Here is a 22,099-nt window from a genome sequence, read left to right on the forward strand (position 1 = left end):
TGCATAGTTCGTGCGCAAATGTCACAATGTCAGATACAGGAGATGTTGATTCATTCTCCGCCCTCTGAATTGCATATGTGCAACCAGATGGCCGGTTCGTGTTGCCTGGGGAATTAGATGTTATTGGCCAATGGCCAGAGCATCAAATGGGCATATATTTCATTTTGGTAGCTATTGATTATTTCACTTAGAATTGGGGTGGGATGGCAAAAACTTCAAATTGTGACTAAGAAGGCAGTTGTCGATTTCGTAACCATTCATATCATACGCCGGTTTGGGCCGATTTAATTTGGGCCCTAAGTGATGAAGCCACGACTTCAATCTGAAAACCCAAAGAGTGCATCTTTCATAAAGTCAGGGACCTCATTTTTGGTGCGTGTAATTGAACATGGCATGTCCAAGTCCGCAGAAGACCATGGGATCATGCCACGTGTCAAAATGAAAGCGTGCCAGTCACATTTAAAGTATAAAAATCGCGCGACGTGTGCAAGTACATGTTCTGGGCAATCAAATGCGCCATATCCACTCAGATATACTTTTGAGTTTAGTCGAAATAGAGGTTTCTTCTCTATCGTAACTTACCTTTCACAAATACTATAAATAGGGGTTTCATAACCCAGAAAAAGAACCAAAAGTTTATAACAAGAAGCAAGGATAGCAGCTGATTTGGTTCAAATCGACATCATGTGCAATTGTTCCCTCAGCTCACAAGTTTCAAGCAACAAAGTTAGAAGTCAAGGCCAAGACACAATAGAACTATCACTATCAGTGCAGACAAATGATTCTAAGTTCATAGATGCACAACATCCAAAACTGCAGCAAAGATAGCACAGTCACATATCAAATAAGGCGTTCAAGATCAAGACTACTTGGTTGTGATACAAATTGTGTGGCAAACAATCAAAGTGTTCGCAGCTGGATTAAACTCTATTCAATCAAGATCAAAGCTCAAAGACCCTTGAGTTTATTGGAAAAGTAGAATCAGAGGAATCATAGAGATTGTACACTCAAATAATTCGAATAAAATACCTGTTCGAGTATTTTCGCATCTTGAATTTTTTTCTCGAGCAAATTATCTTTGTCTTAAGTTAAAACATCAAATCTCAATGTCCACTAAGGAAAATGAGACTTTTACTTTATGCTGATTATTAGGTCAATGGTTTGACCAAAAATACAAATCTTAGTTAATTAATTAAATATTATATAAACAAGGTTTAATCTATTAATATGATAATACCTTAGATCTTAATGTTAGAAAAAGCAAACTTGACAGATGTTCAGCGGAAGTAAAGGCACTACGTGATAAATGCTGCAAACAATAACATGGTGTAGAATATAATATTCGATAGGCAATAATAATACATTAGTAATTAAGAGGAATATTCAAATCAAGTAAAAAGATGAATAAATGGAACCTCAACCCGAAGGATTCAAAGACAATTTGAATATCCGAGGATTCTTTCGGATCGTTCGTTTCAAAAGTAGATCTTCGGTATCGAGTGATAGACGAATCCTTTTTTGTAAATAGTGTTTTCTTACAAGAAATGAAATCCCCTCCTAATCCCCCCCCATATAATTATTTCTTATTTCTATTTATGGCATATTTTCTAAGAAACCTAAAAGGTACAAATAAGAGAATATTTCCAAGGGAATTCCCTTGATATATTTTGAAAAACTAGTCTTCTTCCTGCTCTATTAATGTACTCGACCTCGAGATCACCCTCAATCCTTGTTGACACTTTAGACGATTTTATGACCTCTTCGACCGCGGGCCTCGTGGCTTCTGCAACTTTAATATGACCGAGGGTTGAGATCTCTTTCGTAATGCTACCTATTCCTGATACTCACAAGGGCGGATTTTGACCGTATACAAATCCCACTAGTAAAGCAAATCCAGAATAAGCGACGAGACGCAACAATAAAGACTAACGATTATACTTAATTTGAAAATCTTTTGCAGGATCAAGATAAAGATTAATCATTATAATAATAAGCTAAGGGTAAAAAAATAATTGAAGAAAATATTTACTCCTCACCAAATCTGGGTCTAAATATGTCTTTAATATTTGTTAACTGAAAATTTCTAATTAAGGATAAAAAGTAAGATTTTTAAGTTTAAATGTTTTTTTTTTCAAATATAGAAATTGGATAATTACTTTATGAATCGAACTTGAAAGAAAAAAAGACAATAAGATGAAATAAAAAAATTAAAAAATATTTAACATTAGAAGTTCTTTCTTTCTACTCAATATCTACGTTTAATACTCTGACAGCAATTTTGGGTGATGATAGGGCTAGATATACGGTAAAAATCGTAACCCGAAAGTTTAATTTGTTTATTGGGTTATCGATCTATCATATTGGTTTAACGGTTCGGTAAGATTTAGAATTTTTTTCACTATTGGGTTATTCGGTTCGGGCCTCGTTACCAATTTGTGTAATGGTACGACTCAATATAATTAATAATAAATTACTTTACCCTTAAGTATATACAATGTTATGGCTCAGTTCATTCTTCCTATTCTTTCTCACCGAACTCTTTAGGCTTCATCTTCATTTTTCATAGACCTTACTAGTTCCTGGGTAAGTTTAATCTTATACATTAGGCTTTTAATTTCCTATAACAAATTCAATCTTCATATTGGTATTTGAATGTTAATGTTCTATATTATTTTTTCGTTTCCTTTATTTTGTGAGCTCACGTTATCATGCCTAATACCTACTACCAGTTTCTCTTCGCATTATCAATTCTCATCGACAAATCTTCATCAAGTTTCGGGTATAATTAATTGACATGTATTATTCTTTGTGGGTAGCATCGTCCTCTAAGCTTTGTCAACATGCAGAAAAGTCATATTGTCCTTCACCTAGTAAGATAGTATTTTATATATTTAGATTAAAGAATTAAAGAGTCCATACAGACTGAATGAAAGCAGTTTTTCTTCATGGGTGGTCTTCTGTTAGTGGTCAAGGCAATGGGAGAGATAGAGAACGTATCCTTTTGCCTTGTTTACATTTGACCATATTCAATCGCACTAGTTTTCTTATATTCGTGATATGTCGCTCTTATATGAGTAGTATTCTTCCGAGGATAACTTGGAATTTGAAGCGACTCCCTATTCTTGGTGTATTGGAACACGCGCGATAGCTATGTAAATTGATTTCGCCGACGTCTGTATGAATTGTAAGATGACATGCACAAGTCGCCCTATTATCCGTATATCGAACTTTGGCTTGATGAGCGGATAAATTGATTATGTTTGAGTACCGATATGTGGTTGAGTTAATTAAGTAAGCCCTGCCTGCCAACAAGCTAGGGCTTTATGAGTTCAATGAACCCGGACAGGAAGAATGAAGAATTCTTCTCGCGTTATGTCTAGGCTGCTAAACCGGTCCAATAGTAATGAACCATCAAGAATTGTTCTTCTGCGCCATATGCAGTGTCGTTAATTAACAAAAGAGTAGTGTGTCGTTACTTTGCGAGGAGTTTTAATCTCGGAATCAGACGGGTTAATTGGGCTGCTGGTATCGACTTACCGATTAACGGATACCGTACTTATATTTTATCCGGAACGTATCCTACCTCATTGGGCTGAGGCAAAAGGAAAGTTCGCCACACTACGGCAAGGGACATTTGTTGTAACCAGGTTTTGGTCCTAAATGGCTCTTTATATCTAACGGTACGTAGAAGGGAAATGTGTGGAAATGGCTATCAATTCTTGATCGCATTGTCAAGAGATATTATTGTATGACTTCTTTAATCTTTGGTGTAGCCTATTGTATTGGCTGTTTGAAGATTGAAATTGACGTAAGGCATTTTGTTCTCTATTCTAAACGACTTATCCTTGTTACCTCCTTTGAGGCCTTACTTTACTTTCTTGAACATACGCGCTCTTTTCGGAATACATATAATAGGCGGTAAAAAGTCCGCTAGCAGCGGAAATGATAAATGGAGATAAAACATCAAATATTTATACATTACAGTGAAAAGGAGCACAAAACGCAAAAAAAAGACAAAGCAGCAGAGAAAAAAGAGAAGAACAAAGGGAAAAAGACAAAAAGAAAGAAAAGAAAAAGAACCTAAGTGAAGTAAAACGAAAATAAGAAGAATAAGAAACCTAGGCCAAGAGGAAGAAGTGAAGGAAGAACAAAGAGTAGTGTATTATTAGTTTATAAAGTGAGAAAGCGTTCGCTACAGGTAAGGTATAAGATTAAGGTTTTGTTATTGGCTGAAACTATTTTGACTGATCCGAAGGAAATATACGTTTAGAGGGTCAGACTCAAAAGAGGCAGCGGACAAACTAAGAGACTGATAGGTGCAGATTGACTCAGCGAACAAAGAGAAAGATTACAGTATGATATTCCCTAGAGAAAAGATTATCATGTGGTTAGCAGTTTGATGTTATATTGTGTTTGGGTTGGTCTCACAGCAATATGTATGAAATAAATTATCCTTATATGTTTGTAATGATATTGATTTTTGATACCTCACCCAGAGGTAGTTATAGAATTATTTATTTGCCAACCTTATACATTAATACTTTTCTAAAACCCATCCAGAAGCCAATTACGGTCCAAAGACAAGGACGGGGTCTGAATCAATTTTTCAGATAATGTTCAAACAAGACACATTCATCATAATCCTTGTGACCTTCCTTATTGGGCCCAAGACAACCTCGTCGGGGCGCCGACAGGAAATGATGAAATCGATCGGTAAGAGAGCTCTATACATGATGCGAAGGAGGATCTTCGCGGTCAACGAGGCACAGTATTGAGGGCGACCAGCTGAGCCGTTTTGTATGAGCATATCTCTATAAAGATGTAAGTATAGTTACTTAAATTGTATGTAATTAAGATTGTAGATACATCTCATTGGAGACATCTCTGTAAAGACTTGATAAGAGAAGAGATGTGAAGTCTTAAAGAAATCGGAGATGCTGAAGGAATGTTATATATGAAGAAGTCTGTGGTTGAAAGATGTTTGGAAACATGGCAAAAGAAGCGATAGACTTGGGTTTTTGGTGAGAGTCGGTAAATAGGGTGGGCAGTTGTAAAGTATTGAGAGCACAAGTTCAAATGTTCTATAATTACATGGGTAGTGACAATTTATTGGTTGTGTAATTTCATAATAGGTTTATGTGGTATCCTCAAAATGCAATGGTAACGTAATCCACGCACCATTATTTATGATAATTTACAGACCATTTTACCTGTTTCAGTTATTAATTAGTTATTCCGCCTCTCTTTTCTTTCTTCTATTTACCTACTATCTATTCTCCATTGAGCTTCTCCTATCCTCATACCCTTGCAGATGTTTCTTGATAACTTAACACCTTCTGAGGTCATTGATTATCATTTTCTTGAAATCTTCCATAAGACGTTTTATGTTCAGTTCTATTCAAGAAACAAAAAGAAGGATGTCAAAGCTTAACTACCAGCTTCCCAGTGGGGGCAAAACAAGTTGGGGACATGTCAAAAGAGAGAAACATGAAGGAACCAATAAAAATCAGATTGGCATAATCAGATGTTTGCAAGGAAAGAGGCAAGGTTCACAAGGAAGGGGACAGGAAACCCAAACAGTTAATATGAATGTAAAACATGTGGAGTCATCCGGAGACCAGAGGGTTGAAAGTAATTGGAAATTCGTGGCAAGCCAAGTAAGTCCAGGAAGCAAGTCAGCGGTGAAGTCGGAAGGGAAGCAGTGGCCAAACAGATATGCAGTAGCTAATCACATTTTACATTAACCACTTTTTCTTTGATTGAAACAGCGGGCAGGAAATTTATCTTTTGTTTTTATTGTGTTAAGTCAGGTCGCCACCTGAAGAACAAGGGAATACATTTTCAAGTTCACAGTCAGGCGCCCCCACCTGGAGAACAAAGCGAATTCATTTCAAGTTTCAGCAATCAGGCGCCCACCTGAAGAACAAGGAAAACATTTCAAGTTTCAGCAGTCAGGCGCCCACCTGGAGAATAAAGGAAATACATTTCAAGTTAGAAAGTCAGGCGCCCACCTGGAGGAACAAGGGAAAGTGTCAATTCAATTTTAGATTTTAATTTTTTATATTTGATGACATGCTGTACTAACCCGGTTAACCAAACTGGGGCAGAATTTCTTATCGGGTCTATTGTTTTTGGAAATTTTTCTAAATTGTATGTTTAGTAATTGATTTTCGTGATTGAATGATCAGGCGCCCTACTTTTGCTTATAGTTCTTCTCGGTATGGAAATATTTATATTGGGTATTATCATTTCAAGTCTAGTTTCTTATCATGTCGGACGCCTCTACATCTTTTTCTGGAACCGTAGGAACAATAAGGTAATGCTACGTTTCAAAAAATTCAGCAATCAGGCGCCCACTCTGGAGATCATTAGTGGTAAATCAGTAATTTTACATATCGTTGATCCTAGCATATCAGTGCCGTTCCGCGCTTACCTCACCTGGAGAACAAGGGATAATTCTTTCTTATATGTTTCCATCAAGTCTAGGGTTCTGTACGTCACTGTTTTTTCATTTGGCTCTGGATGTACACATATGGTGATAAATGTACTATTTTGTTCTTATTGGACAGATTTTTCGTAGCATGCAGGCGCCACCCTCGGGGTTATGGAACTAAGAGGTGCGCGAACGTAATCATCCCACACTTTTAAGGCTTTTAATTCTTACCAATTATTACAGATTCACCAACTGTGCCTGTCAATGTCGTTGGATAGTCCTACCATAGGCTAGCCTAGTCGCGCAAATAACCAACTATGCGTTACCGCAGTATAAGCTGTGATGTATTATGTTTATTATTGTAGTCTAACGTTCCGTGCAGCGACCATCCTGGACGACAGAGAGGTGAGAATGACGTTCTCTCAAGGATTCAAGCATCAGGGCGCCACCTGGAGATAAGGGGAAGGACTATTATATGCAAGACAGGTGTCGCAGCTATGAGATACTAGGTTTTGTATTATGTTTCTCTTCTCTATCTGGATGCAGCACTTAGTGAGAAATCATCTTTGATAACATATGTAGCGGGTGGAACAGCGCTATATCAAGTTAGCCAGCCCGCCCTGTGAAATATGCTCCGAAGCCAAGTATATATCGATAATATATAAGAGGCAGCATAATGATAGAAATATCGCTCGGACACTATAGCTAGAAGTGGAAGGAAGAAATACTGCCCAACGAGACTTCTCCGTACATAATGCAATAAGGCATAGAGTTCCGAGAGCTAAGCTGCACTTCCACCGTCTGAGGGAGTAGAAAGAGGCAAGGATAATCGTAGAGGAAGGCTAACCACAAGAGCAAGTTTTGAAGACATTAGAGATATGGCACTCGTTATTGGGATGAACTCATACCTATATGCGGGGTAGGCTTCTGTATTATGTATGACTAATCAGGTAAAGCAGACCGTCGAGCGAGCAGTAGCAGTATCACAGCAGCGGTGTATAGTCCAGCCCGTGATTCCGGTGTGTAGCCCAGCTACAAACCTTTCCGAACTGACATCTGACCTGGATTCCTGTTTAGGTTGCGGTATAGGTAGATTAGGGAGGTTATGTGGCGAACCTTTAGCACGGTGGATAACCCAGTCAAATCTTAAATATGTGGTTTTATATAAGGAGGAAATGGCTTAACAACAGCACGGTAATAGTATAAGAGATAGCGTACACGGGGCAAAATATTCGCAGTCAAAATAGTTATTAGCGCGGCGTGCACCATATATGTTATTTGAGGCAAAACAAGGCTGACTTACCACAATTAAGTAGAGTATTATCGAGCAACGAGGATGAGTCCGTGGCAGTCTGCTTGATCGCTAGCACAATCAGATAATGACTTATTTAAGGCGACTCTATCTTTGTAAGTCGAGAATTATTTGGTAATAGCCCTTAATAATTCCCAAAAATTAATTTTCAAACAAAAACAATTTTCCATAGATATTTCTTGGTTCCTTTTTTCTCACAATTTATTCGATGAAGTTGATCTGTGGCTATGCTTTAGGCTAATTGTTGCATTTTTATTTGTGTTTCAGTCTGTTAGGATACTCCTATTGATGATAAATACCACTAATACTTATGCTCTCTGAGGCATCTTTGAGGGGAAATTTACATTTCACAATTTTCTCATCAATGGAATTCTATTTTTTTAATTGTTAATATCCATACAATGTATAACGAATATTAGCAAGAATAATAATATGTTTCCCGTTGCATTTGCTTTTATAGTTATTCCAGCACCTCCGAGCAAATTCTATGGTGACTCTAAATATACTGAAGCATGGTTTGAGAATGCTCTACAGGTGTATTGTCTGGGTTCCCGATTATGAGATATACCGTGTTATTTACCATAACGATTTATATGCTTAACTCATGTCTTAAGGGACATATAAATTGTCTAAAACATACTACGAGAAAAATAGATAAATATATAAAGTACAAAAATATACCTACGAGCCAACATGTCACTGACTAACGGAAGATAGCAACAATATTTGACCAGATTTAGAGGAAAACGTTAGACAAAGAAATCAGTAAACAAACTATGATAAAATAACTTTTCGGCATACAACTGAGAGGCTAATTAATGAGTAGACTTCAACAAATGTCAAATGAATACACACAGGTACAAAGAAAACTGTAATATAACTAACTATTCACTAGTGAAAACGGATTTAGACAACATCTAAGACGCTCAAGATAACGTGCCTTCGGTTGACACACACTCGCACTCGGTCCGCAGGGTCCTTTCCAAAACACTTATCAAAACCATATCCATGCTCACCCTAAAGAGCGAACGATCGGTCTTTAGCCCACAAGTGTATAGAACATCCCTCGGACCTTGTCTGGAACGGCGTACGAGATAATTCTACCACAGATCATAAAATCACGAACGACCTTTCAGCGACAGCTAAGGGGTAACTCCTCGAATATATAAATGTCCAAACGCACCCCTCCTAATGGCCCCATCTAATTCACATCTCCAATAATAAATCGTAAATTAACTCATGTCACCGCCAAAATAACTGGGTTTTGCCTAATTTTTAATTCCACATACATCCTACACGACCTAATACCTCGTGCAGAGGTATCTGACTTAGACGACACTACTAGTCCGGCCTACCAGAGCCACTGTCTCGACTCGAAACAATCTCTTAACGTCCGCTTCAAAACCTCGCCGTTACCCTCACCGCTACCCATGTAAAAGTCTCCCAAATTGGTAAGTCAAAATGCTCACCTCAGAGACTCAATAGTTTAAGCCTATGAAGTTTCCCCGCACCTCACACTCCTCCTTCCCGTCAAATTTCTTTATTTGATCTACGCCTTAGACTTGCTCGCCATTAAATGGAGGTGGGACAGGAAATCGTCTACGTCTCTGATCGCGCAAGTCGATGGGTAGCTATATACTAGAAGGATTAAAAAGAAACGTTACCCAATAGTCTTCCTCTTTCTCCCAAAAGACCTCGACACCATCCAAGCTTAACACCTCCCGAGCTCAATTGTGACTTTTTCTACCTTTGAAATCTAACCCTCGAAATTCACATATCGTTGATCACTCCAGTTATCTCTCCTCACCGCTTCTGCTGGACATACGAAGCGTGCAACAACAGTCTCCCTGCAGAATATCCCCTATCCTACTGGCCGCGAACATCAGAAGTCCGTCTCTTCGCACGAGTTTGCAAACATTAAATCAAGTGCGGCCGCACAGGTGTTGCCGACCTCTGACGCGTCATTCACTCCGCGCCACCTAGAACTGGCTATAGCAGAGAGCTTTATCCTCACACGAAAAAATACTGGACCCGCTTCTGCCGGTTCTCACAAAAACCGGGGAACGCATCTGCGAAAAAAGCCTCGATGTGCGTAGCCGCATCTGCGTAGATCTTCCGCAGCCTGCGGAAAAAGTGGGAGCCCAGATATCTCCCTCGCCCCTCCTGCCATCTAGTGTGTACCATACCCCGCTTCTCGCGGTTCACTATGGTCGGTCATGAAGCTTACAAACCTACTCAGAGAAGTCAACAGCAGAAACACCATACGACAGATAACGGTTGAAAGATGTCTATCTTCACTTCCGAGACTATTTCACCGGATAAACCACTCCAATCTATCCGCGTAGCCCCAAGGAGTACTCTACAACACCAACTCAGAGTACTCTAACAAACAATCTATATCACCTCTTCAAACAATGCACGCCCCAGCCTCCTCTTACATCAAACACCGCGAGAGGACACACCTCATTAAACACAGACTTCACGATTGCTCTAAGATACTCTTCTTCTTTCGGAGTTATGAGAATAACCGACCTTTCGATAACCATACTATAGTCAACCAGAGTCGCAGGCATAAGACCTAACAACCTTAGAATTTCTGACGAGCTCAGCGTGAACGAATCTCAAATACAGTCGTCACCAATTGATAACGGTGACCTTAACTTTTCTTTATTTCTCTGTTGATAATTCTTCTTTTCTCTTAATAGTCAATTATGACACCGACAGTAACTCGACTCACAATAAGAACTTCCAAGCTATCTTGGCTCCGGAGGTGAAAACCAATCAAGATAAATTCATAACTTCTCGGCCGATTTTGGGTCATCGGAAGCTTACGGTATATAAAATGAGGTTTTTTTCAAGTAAATCTAAGTTTAGTCTACGTCACTGTTTTCCGCACCAAATATCACTTTTCTGTACTATCGTGTACATCTGCATCCCACTCGCGTAATCTAGCGGAAGCTAACGGAACCATAGTTCCAATATGTTAGGTTATATCTTTTCTATCAGCTGTTCTAATATCTTTATCCTGAATCCCGTATTTTTGTTTCTTCATAATACTTAACGCCTTCATTTCAGCAATCCTATACGTGGTTGCCCCTAGAGAATTTCATTCGTGCTCGTGAGGAACTCCACATTCCGATTGTTTTGTGAGGATCTGTGCTAAAGTTCTGAGTTCTTCTTAGTTGGCAATGATAATATAAATAGTGCAAGCATTAGAAACTTCCATGTGCGGCTAATAGCCGATTAATTGGGGATCGGTGGTGCGTTTTGATAAGCTCTTAAAAGTAGCGAGTATAATTTTGTTCGGTTACCAGCGTGAGGGTCTCAGGTTCACTAATAAGTCTCACCTAGTGTATAGTGACATTAAGATTTTCTTACGTTGAATTTCTGGAATTATGAACGCCTTAATTGATGTTTAGATTAGGGGGTTAGGATTTTGAGATTTGGGTCGCAAGGTAGATTAATAACCATTGCAACAATTAAGATTCCAGGGGATTTTTCTTTGAGCTCGTTGTGGTTTGGTTATATTCTACTTTTATAAATTTTTCATTAAGAGAGTTGCGACATAAGTTGGATATGTTTGTAGGTCGAGATGAAAATGGGTAGTTCTTAATCGAACTACTCTTGGTTAATATTGGTCTGAATGTGAAAGAGTGAGGCGCCAGAATAATGGAAATTTGGTATTGGGCCGCAATCATGACGAACCTCACTTAGGATGGACTATCTACACCCAGTGCCCACGGGTGTTCAGTAAAACGTTAGGGTAGTATACTTGTGTAAAAGTTTAAGAAAAACAAGTGGGAAAAAAAATGAATTGAATGATAGGGACTAAGGTGAATTAATGAAAATGCTGAAAATTGGAACCCTAGTTCACTTATAATAAATGCACTCTTACTCCATTGTGAAAGAAGAGTTGTTGATGTGCAGCCATCCTAAACCCCCCCCCCCCCCCAAAAAAAAGGCGATTTCTACGCAGTTCTGGGGTCCTAAAATTCCCTCAAAATAAATACTTTGTTATATGACATTTTAGGATCAAAACTAATCTGGTTTTTTCTCTATGTTCTTTCCCTATATTTGAAGTTACTGCAAAGAGAGCGTTGGGGTCTATTTGCTAGTTGATGTAGGGTGCATTTAAGAGTAAGTGTCCAATATGGTTTTGGGGTTGCATCAGTAAGCTGAATTGTTGCTGTGTTTTATCTATCACTGAATTCTCGAATCTGTTCCTGACTGCTGTGTTGACTGATTTGTTACTGGTTACTGGATTTTGAACTTATTCCTGGGCTGCTGTTGAGAACTGTTACTGCTGCTGATCTTTTCCTCTTCTTATTTGCAATTACCAGGTACACATTTGAATCTGCTCTGCTGTAACTTTGAGCTTGAAATGGAATACAATTACTCACCTATTTGATCCTGAAATATGCTGCCTGGACTGTGGTGTGTTGGTAGTTAAATAGGCGTTAGATTTAATTGTACGGCATAGTGTAAAATCGATTTGTATGTGTGTAAATCCTGGACTGTATAATTGAGACTGGACTGGACTGCTTTCGATACTGTTGAGACATTTAGAATTGATTGTAGTTCACGTTCCCAATATCTGGATACCGCATATAAATGTTAGAACTAGAAATCCTGAATATGAGCCTTTTTTTTATTTTTAGAACTGCAGTCCCGTTGTATTAATTCGAATAGGCATGTTAATATTACGCCAGGGTATTTGCACTATTCATGCTGAGCTTGCACAACTCTAACAGTCTATTGTAATTGATGACCACTCTAGTGCATCAGTCACGTCCATTGCGTGTAACATGTAATATGATGCTTCCCTCTGGTTTGTTTTCCACCGTTAGTGACATCTAGGAACTCACCAGTAGGCAAGTAAATAAGTATACTTTGTTCTCCCTCGTATAAGTCATTGAATACAATTAAAATAGCCTGAAGTCACTCAGTAGATTCACATTTGGTGATTTGAGACTTTGATTGGTTTGGCGTAGGCCCAGGCCCAGTTTTGACTCCATCCTCGTTTGGGCCTGGACCAGGGCAGTTTGATGGCCCAGTTGGAATCATGCAGACCTGGGTGTAGTTTTCCCTCGTTGGGCTTATCCTAGAGCCCAATGGCTGGACTGCGGTGCATAATTACCACTTAGTCCAATAATAAATTAAGTAGGACTTTCCTCCATTACTAGAGACAAGTAAAAATAGAGAACCATAGTTGTTTTTTTAGTTTTGCCTTTGAATAATAAATGAGACAAGCCTCGCCAAACAAAAACACACAAATTACGAGGCCTTCAATAAATATTACATTAATTTTTAGACTTCGGGATGGGCCGTTTAGCGAATTTCACGGCCTTCCCCAAATAATAATACGTTAGTCTCTTTAGGCGCGTATTTTAATAATATTACCTTCTTAAATGCGGGTGCACATTTATGTGACCCAAATCCAAATCTCAACGAAGTCGAAATGTGTTAACAATCACGGGTGCACTGGTGCGACGTGGTTCGAGGCGCATTTTCACGACGTTGCAATTCTTATTAAAAATAGAAATAAAAGCGGTTTACTAATAAAAGCACATAAGCTAGAACATGTTTTGAAATCAGATAAAATCAAATACAACAGTTGAGCGACCGTGCTAGAACCACGGAACCCGGGAATGCCTAACACCTTCTCCCGGGTTAACAGAATTCCTTACTCGGATTTCTGGTTCGCGGACTGTTAACAGAGTCATAATTTCCTCGGGTCGGGATTCAACTGGTGACTTGGGACACCCTTAATCTCCCAAGTGGCGACTCTGAAATCTTAATAATAAATCCCGTTCCGATTGTCACTTCAAGTTGGAAATAACTCCCTTTATCATACCCTCTTCCGGTAGGTGTGTAAAAAAGGAGGTGTGACAAGTACCTTATTTTTATTTTAATATGATATTTGAAAATACCAAAAATAATTTTGTTTTAATGGTTAGTTTTATTTTAATAATTATTTTTACTTAAGTAGGGCTAATATTTTTGGTAATATTTCTATCTTTGTTTTTTTTATTTAATAGGCAAGATTTGATGTTGGATGGATAGATCTTAGTTAATTAGGCTAATTTTAAGCGAATCTAGTCATAACGGCCCAAGTTTCTAGCCCATTCCCTGAGCCTAATACCCTTAAACCCACATAATAACCTAGACCTAAGACAACCTAAAAAACCCTAGACCTGACAAGCCCCAGCCGTTCCTTCTTCTTCACAAAAACAGGAACCCCAAAAGAACACACCCTAACCTAGCTCTCCATCTTCTCCAACCCCAATCCAGCCGCTTCACCACCCAACCCAGCCGCTTCGCCGTTATCTCCTAACACACCTATCAGCGTCGATCTCGATATCTCTCTCACAAACCAGCTGCTGCTTCTTCATCTCTAACCTAAGACCCCAAGCAACAAACCCTACAGACCTGAACGACACACAGAGAGACCCCTCCCAGCCGTTTCCATCATCAACCTTGAACACCCCTCCATTTTCAACCCAAAATGGCGGATCCCTAAGAGGCAGCAACGACCATCTTCTGAAAACAGCCGTTTACACCTGACGAGAACACAAAAAAGAAGACCAGCAGCGCCGCATCTTCTTCTTCTTGAAAAATGGAGACCTCTCCTCCTAACAGCAGCATCTAGAGAACCTAAATTCCTAAGACTCAAGAATGGCACACACCACCAGCTCTCATTTTTTTGATGACCCTCATCTCTCTCGTTGAAGAGATCAAAACAGCCGCACCTCACCCCTCCCCCCTTCTCACTTCTATCGCCACACACACACACACATAGTTAGAGGATGATACAGTGAGAGGGAAACCGGGAAAATCAAATGAAGTAGGATTCGACGAGGTGCAATTTTCCAGCGATATACATGTTTTTTTGGTGACTGCTATACTTGGTTTCTTTGGGATTTCGTCCACACTTGTTAGGAGGAACTGTTGTCTGTTGGTTCTTTATTTTGCTGGCCGGAAAAGTAAATTCAGTCCACTCCTAGTTCGAGTTTTCCGGTGCCGATTCGAAGTCGCCGATTTGAGGTTCCATCCGAGATACTGTCTGATTCGAGTTCCATTGTAGCCACGGTTTCATTTTTGCTCGTGTAACTGCTGAACACTTTGAGAAATTGAAATATCCATTTCAGGTGCATTCTTTCCCCTGTTATCTTTTACATTTTCTCTAATTTATTTGGAAGTTTCAGTGATGATATTTTCTCTTCCACGATGTGTATCTTGAAATGAATTTTTTCTTGGGTTTGTGTAGTTTGATTTCATATGAAGATATGAGCGGGTGGCTTCAAATTTATTTAGTATGAGTTGCTGCTTCCTTGTGAGGGAAATGAGTAATAGTGGGGTTAAGGGATACAAGCTCTCAATCATATTTTCAATCCACCAATCTTTGCCTTATCTTATTTCTTATTGTTCATTAGTTGGATCACTTAATTCTGTGCCTGATGGAAGACTACTAATTTAAATGTGTTATTCTCCTATTTGGACGTATGGCTTTATTCTTGCTGTTTGGTTATCTGTCCGTGTTTGCCATTGTTGCGTGTTTCTTTGGCTGAATTGGATCGTGGGAGTGGAGAATGACCAAGGCTCATTAGTAATCAATCGTGATCATGTTTTAGGACCGGGCTTGGGTCAAATGCTTGAAATAAGAAGTTAAAAAGATATGAGCATGAAATCTCTTTTAGCAAAAGTGCTTCATTATCACAGGCCTTTCACGCGTAATCTCAAAGAAGTTTAGTAAATAACTCATTAACCTCGTAGCTTGCTTTAGGCGCGATAAATAAATCTTTGTGACTATGGGTACGGTTCCCGTGGTATAGTTGCGATACATAAATTCAAATTCGGGTGTTCATTTCATGTGACCCTACCATAATTTTGAATAATAATAATAATAAAAATAAATATGTTGTAAATCGCGGGTGCATTTCATGTGACGCGGTTCGCAATGTGTACCAAAACGACAAGTGTACGACAATCGTAACTTGCTCAAGAAATAATTCAATAAATCCTAAAAGTGGTTAAATAATTAAAAGCGGTTTTAAAGGTTAAAAATGCACAATAGGTTTGAAACTTTTAATTAATCAGATAATTAGGCCAATTATTAATAGTTAAGCGACCGTGCTAAAACTACGGAACCCGGGAATGCCTAACACCTTCTCCCGTGTTAGCAGAATTCCTTACCCGGATTTTTGTGTTTCGCGGATTGTAAAACAGAGTCAAACTTCCTCGATTCAGGATTTTAAACCGGTGACTTGGGACACCATAAATTATCCCAAGTGGCGACTCTGAATTTGATATAAATAATCCCGTTTCGGTTATTGTCACTTTAATTGAAAAAACTTCGCTATACCCTTTTCGGATAGAAAAAGGAGGTGTGACAGCTTCTTAAAATTGCGTGATTTTTTATTTTAATACTTAAACTAAGAATTTTTCCTATTGGACACTTTAACATCAATAAATTTGTACCTATTAAACACAAAACGATAACATGGTAGAATGTGTGAATTACACCTCCCTTGAGCTCTTCATATTTCTTTTCCTTTTTCTTCAAGACATTTTAGCATTACTATCTATTGATTTCTTCTTTGGTAACCACTTTTCCAATGGATCTCAACAGTTGCTCTTCAATTAAATGCTGTTACAAAAATCAAAACAAGAAAATTAGTGGTGCGAAGCAAAATCTGAGAGGAGGTATCTGAAATTATTCCGATTTTTATAATTGTCTAATTTTTTTCCTCTAGTTGTCTAACACTAGCCCAAAACAAAAATATAAAATTTTAACTGTGATTTTAATAAACGTTTTTTACATCATATTTGACATGGTATTAAATCTATTATTTTAACTTTTTTTTTTCTTTAAGAGAAGAATTTGTGAAGTAAATATTTCATGAATTGAATAAAATCATGGTATTCGGAGACCTTTTTATTTTTCCCTTTCCTCATATTTTAATTTATTCTAAGTCAGCTCAAGTTTATTTTAAAAAATAATTTAGTTTAATTTTATTTTAGTAGAATTGGTTGCTTTAGCAAGGTCGTAGGAGAAGCTTCCAAGTTAAGCAAATCGTGAAACAGGAGGAGAAAACTTTTTAGGCTGCTGCTAATGTCAAGTAATTGGACCAAAACATCTTTCACACCTAAAGTTAACAAAATCAATTTAAACTTTTTAGCCTTTTCCATATGGAATTAAATATGGGGCTATATTGCCTAAAAGCATATTAAGTTGATCATATTTCTTTTGTTTACTACATACTTCCCTTGGCGTGTCAATAATGTAATAATCAATATTAAAATATATACCCTGCACTTGTGCTGCTGGGACAACATTATTTTAGTTCTGTTTCTCATTAATGGCATATTATTTATATTTTGTGGTACATACTTTTTAATGTTGAACATGACGATATTAACATTATTTCATTGGGATTAATTATTAATACTACAACACGAGCACCCCGCCAAAAAATTACATGTGTGTTTGGCAAAAAATATAAAATAGTTATGGTATACTTCCTCCGGTCTATTTTAATTGATTTTTTGCCTTTTTGTGATGGTCCGCAATATTATTTTTATCAGACTGATGGACATATATCAATCACAACAATAATACAAAAACAAATGAGTCTATAAGAAGATTCATATACATACTATGTTAGTGTTACCGAAATTGAGGCTAAGATCTTGAGTCTAAAGTTTAGTAGAAGTTTAGAAGTTTGTACATTTACAAGAATATAGAATTATTTTCCACGAAAGACTTGATATCAAAACCTTTATATTCGCAATATCATATTATAACTGCTGACTAACATTTTCAAGCAACACTTTTTACTTTTATACATTATATTTTAATTGAAGTTATAAGAGTAAAACTTAGGAATTTGTCTTGTCATTTGAACTAACTACCATTAGCACTAGTAGAAAACTAACCCTAATCACAAGAAATTGTCATTGACCTTGACCTGATGACATGATTATTTCTTCAATTTTTGTAGAATGTGTCTAATCACAATTTTTAATTAAGAATTATTAATCTATTAAATTGTCCCTCTCGTTGACGTGTTAGGCACTTTAATTTGATTTTAAATACCCAACAAAGACCTTATCAGCTCAGCTAAGCAAGATTAGACTCTAGTCTCATGAAAATTAGTATCTTCAAGATTTGGTGTCACTTTTTGACAATTGCTTGGCCCCTCATTATTATTCTTTTATTTTTGAGGGTCTATTATTTGGTGAGTTCGAGGCACATGTGTCAAAATATTTTGTAATTTTTGAAAAAAAGAGATTTTCCCTCCTTATAAAAAAAATAAAAGTAAAGAAATGAAAAGGTTACATCATCTAGCTTTTGGTTTTAACTTGACATTTATTAGCTTTTTCAAGTAAAACTTAAATATTAAAAAAATACTAAAGCACGGTAAATTATTAAACAATATATGTGTGAGAATAATGTAGTAAAGATTATACTACTCCTCAAACAAAAACTGTCATATAAAATAAATTAGAGAGTAGCATAAATTAGATTGTCATATGTACAACATTTTTTAAAAGTTCTTTTGAATAATTGTAGTTAGTGTAGAAAGAGATTATGTATGAATAATTGTATTTTTTTTTTTTTTTGAATATTTCTGAGCGTTTTGTTAAGTGGAAGACGAACTTTTCTTAGATAAACACCCTCAAACATATCTCCAAAAGAAAATCTCGAATAATCTTTTCGCAAAATTATTTAAACATGAACTTCTTTTGCATTTCAAAAATGTTCCACAGATAAAGAAATAGACACATGCCAAAGTCTGACATTGAAAATTAAATAAACCGACTTATTTGTTTACCTACCCACAAATAATTGAGCTAATCACGGCTAGTTTAATTTGCAAAAGGAAGGCCCTAAAAACCTTAATATTTAAAATGAATTGACCCAAAGACAACGCGCGTACATATTCAATAGTTCGAATAAATTGACAATTAAGTAGCTTTTCTTTTTCACGGACAATTAAGTAGCTAAGCAAAAGAAAAAGGGAAAATAAAGTCCATTTATTGGTAATGAGGATTCAAGATTCTAGTAAAAATTCATTATGTTGAAAAATAATTTTCAGAAGTTGAAGTTGTATTTGAACATGCATTTTATTTATAAAGAAAAAGTTGGAAGTTTTGTAAATGAAAGAAAAAACTTCACCAAAAAAATTACTCTAAACAATTTTGGGGAATACCGATTATATATTTCATGAACAAATAATATTTTTTAAATTCTTTTTAAAAAAAAAGTAATCAAAATCTATGGCCAAACGAGAGCCTAATGTATTGTCATGCATGACACACGAGCATACAAATTACGTTGTCACACGTTTTCAAATTAAGAAGGCAGGAAGATTGAAATTTCAATACATTAAAATCAACAAGAAAAAAATTCTAGCTGGAATCCAAAAATTCAGCTTTATTGGTACAACAAAAATGTCAAATCCGTATATAAAGATAACAAAAAAAAAAAAAAAAAAACAAGTAAAAGAATTACATAAAATCAATACTATACTATTTAATTCAACAACCTAGCAAAGGCAAGTGACAAGAAAGTGACAGGCAAAGCTGCAAGAACCAAAGATGGAGCTGAGGCACTTGGTGGTGGTGGTGAAGTGACCGGAGAATCGCCCGAGGGGACGGATGGGACGGTGGAGCCAGATGGTGTGGCAGCGATGGAAGGCGTGGGGGCGGCAGCGCTGGTGCTGGTGACGTTGATGGCTAGCTTTTGACCTAATGAGCAGTGGCTAGGGAAAGTGCACATGTAGTAATTTTCACCAGAATTTGTAAGTGTGATCCTAGCAGGACCAGTGCTAATTGTGTTGATAGGAGAAGTTGTGTTGCATGAGTCATAAGCTGCCTTATTAACCATTGCAACATTGTGCCTCCCATTGACAAAATTGAAAACTGCATTGAAAAATATAAGAAAGGTTAAAATGTCAGATCAACAACTATAAATATAGCAATAGATATTTTTATAAAGCAATACAGTTTATTGCCTAACGAACATAAGTAACTATAGTTTGCTTAATTATCACTCATAACTAGTGTTCAATTATTACCATTTTTTATCACTTTTATTCAATTTGCTCTAAATGATTGTATCATTACATACAATATCCTGAAATACAGTGATACATACAGTTACTGTATCGCTGTATGTGACTCCATACATTATATACACCATATTTACCATTGAGATTTTGCTACAAAATACAATTGTAGCTACAAATTGTAATTATTTCAAAGTGTATTTATATATGGTAAATACAGTGTATAAGTTAGTTACACCATATAATTTTCATTGAAATGAGACTATTTCAAGATGAAGTGTGATACAAAATATTACTCCTATTTGAATTATAAGCACTATTGGCACCTCAAAGGCTAGTAGGTTTTAATGTACGACAGTAAGTATGATCAGGTCATTTATAAGGTAAATATAGATAAATATTATGATACGTATTAATTGATAACCTGATAAAAAATGGTAAACGAGTTCGGGATAATTTTTAGTGCTTACCAAGAGTATCTCCAACTTTGAAGGATTTGCCATTAGCCCAAGTTTGATAAGCATTTGGGCCACCAGTAGTAGGAACATTCCAGCCCATGTTGCCTCCAACAATAAAAGTTTGGGCTGCAACTGAAGGTGCAGGTGCCAATGCCGGGGTGGCTGTAACCGATGGTGCGGGAGCTGTTGATGGGCTCACTGAAGGAGCGGTCACTGGAGCGACGGTGGGAGGAATGACGGGCCTGGCGGCAGCTGGCTGAGGAGCCGGAGAGGCGGAGCCGGAGACATTGATAGCCAATTTCTGGCCCAATGTACAATGGCTTGGTAAGGTACAAAGGTAGTAATGTGATCCAGCAGATCTCAATGTAATATTTGTTGGCCCATTAGTGGATATAGAAATTGGGTTTGCGGTATTGCATGAATCAAAATTTGCCTTTGACACCTCAGCCACACTATGCAATCCGGTTGTAAAGTTAAAAACTGCATAAAGAAGTAAAAAGAAAGATTCCAAATAAATTTATTAGTTAAAACCATGAAAAATCAAAAATTTAAAAGTGTTCTAATTCACCGTGATCAAAGCTTACATACTGGGGCGGAGCTAGAGTGTGAGATACGGGTTCGGACGAACCCAACTTTTGTTTAAATCATGTATTTACCTTAAAAATTCCTTGAATATATATAAATTATTAATTTAGAATCCAGTAACTTAATGTATTACAATTCCGAACCCATAAGATTCAAAATTCTGGCTCCGCCTCTATTACATAGACGCAAAGATAAATTTAGAGCGAATTTTATGATTTTCGACTCAGGATAATGGAAACATATTCAGAAAAAAAAAAAAAAAAAAAGACATGTTACTAATACATATAATATGAGACTCATTCTAAATTGTGAATTCCTGCTAATTAGACGTCTATCAGCCCAAATGAATTTTTAGGTGGTAATTACGGAGTAGTATTATTTTAAATCCTATATTGTTCTTTTCTAGCAAATAATTAAATCTTGGTGTAGCTACATGTTATAAAATTATTTAACTTTATATATAATATATAAATAAAAGTCGAATGGAATGTAGCGTGTCATGATTTTGTACGTATTTGCCACTAGATATGGACACGAGGGGAGAAAATAATTGACCAAAAAGCAATACAAGTGGGAAGGAATCTAGGTAATAAAAAAGCAAAAAGTGTATTACCCATTTCCATTTGTTAGAGTAAACTAAACATAATTAACAAAAAAGTAACATAAGTGGAAGAAAGATTAATCTAGAGCAAAGAAAGGACAAATTAGTTGTAATAATTTAATTACTAACCAAGAATGTCGCCGACGGCGAAGGTTTTCCGGGAAGCCCAGGTGGTATAAGCGGCGGCGCCACCGTTAGGAACGCTCCAAGCCAAAGCATCACCAACTACATGAGTTTGTTGTGCCATTGAAATATGTAATAAAGCAGCTGCAAATATTGCAAAAGTAGCCAAATTCAGCTTTCTGGCCATTTTTGCACTGTATGTTCTTCAAGTCGAAGTCGCCCCTGTTAGCTTTGTATGTTTTTTGATAGAGAAAAGGAAAGAGGTTGAGTTGAGGTATTGGGGTGGCAATGAGGTTTCTATTTATAGAGGTAACACAACATAGGAGAGAGGTTGTTCTTTCCTTCTTTTCATTATATTTAAGTAGTAATTTATTTTTCTTTCCTTTTCCATTTGGATTTGGATGACTTGTTCCAATTTGGAATGAAATAAATTAGATTAAATGAGGGGAATAAATTTAGAAAACTCGTGCAACCCGCTAATTATACAAGTCTGAAGTTCCACGAATTCAGAATATA

The 22,099-nt window shown here is 37.0% G+C and overlaps 1 protein-coding gene across 1 annotated transcript; it reads right to left on the reverse strand.

Moving 5' to 3' along the window:
• Positions 1–19,101: 19,101 nt before the first annotated feature.
• Positions 19,102–21,880, reverse strand: LOC109215227 (blue copper protein-like). The gene is made up of 3 exons (XM_019379247.1): positions 21,590–21,880; positions 20,287–20,754; positions 19,102–19,670 (listed from the first exon to the last, which is right to left on the reverse strand). The coding sequence occupies exons 1-3, from the start codon at positions 21,768–21,770 to the stop codon at positions 19,282–19,284; spliced, it is 1,038 nt and encodes a 345-aa protein (XP_019234792.1). The 5' UTR covers positions 21,771–21,880; the 3' UTR covers positions 19,102–19,281.
• Between the last annotated feature and the right edge of the window lie 219 nt (positions 21,881–22,099).

Source organism: Nicotiana attenuata, unplaced genomic scaffold, assembly GCF_001879085.1.
Source record: "Nicotiana attenuata strain UT unplaced genomic scaffold, NIATTr2, whole genome shotgun sequence".
In the NCBI taxonomy this organism is placed as follows: domain Eukaryota; kingdom Viridiplantae; phylum Streptophyta; class Magnoliopsida; order Solanales; family Solanaceae; genus Nicotiana; species Nicotiana attenuata.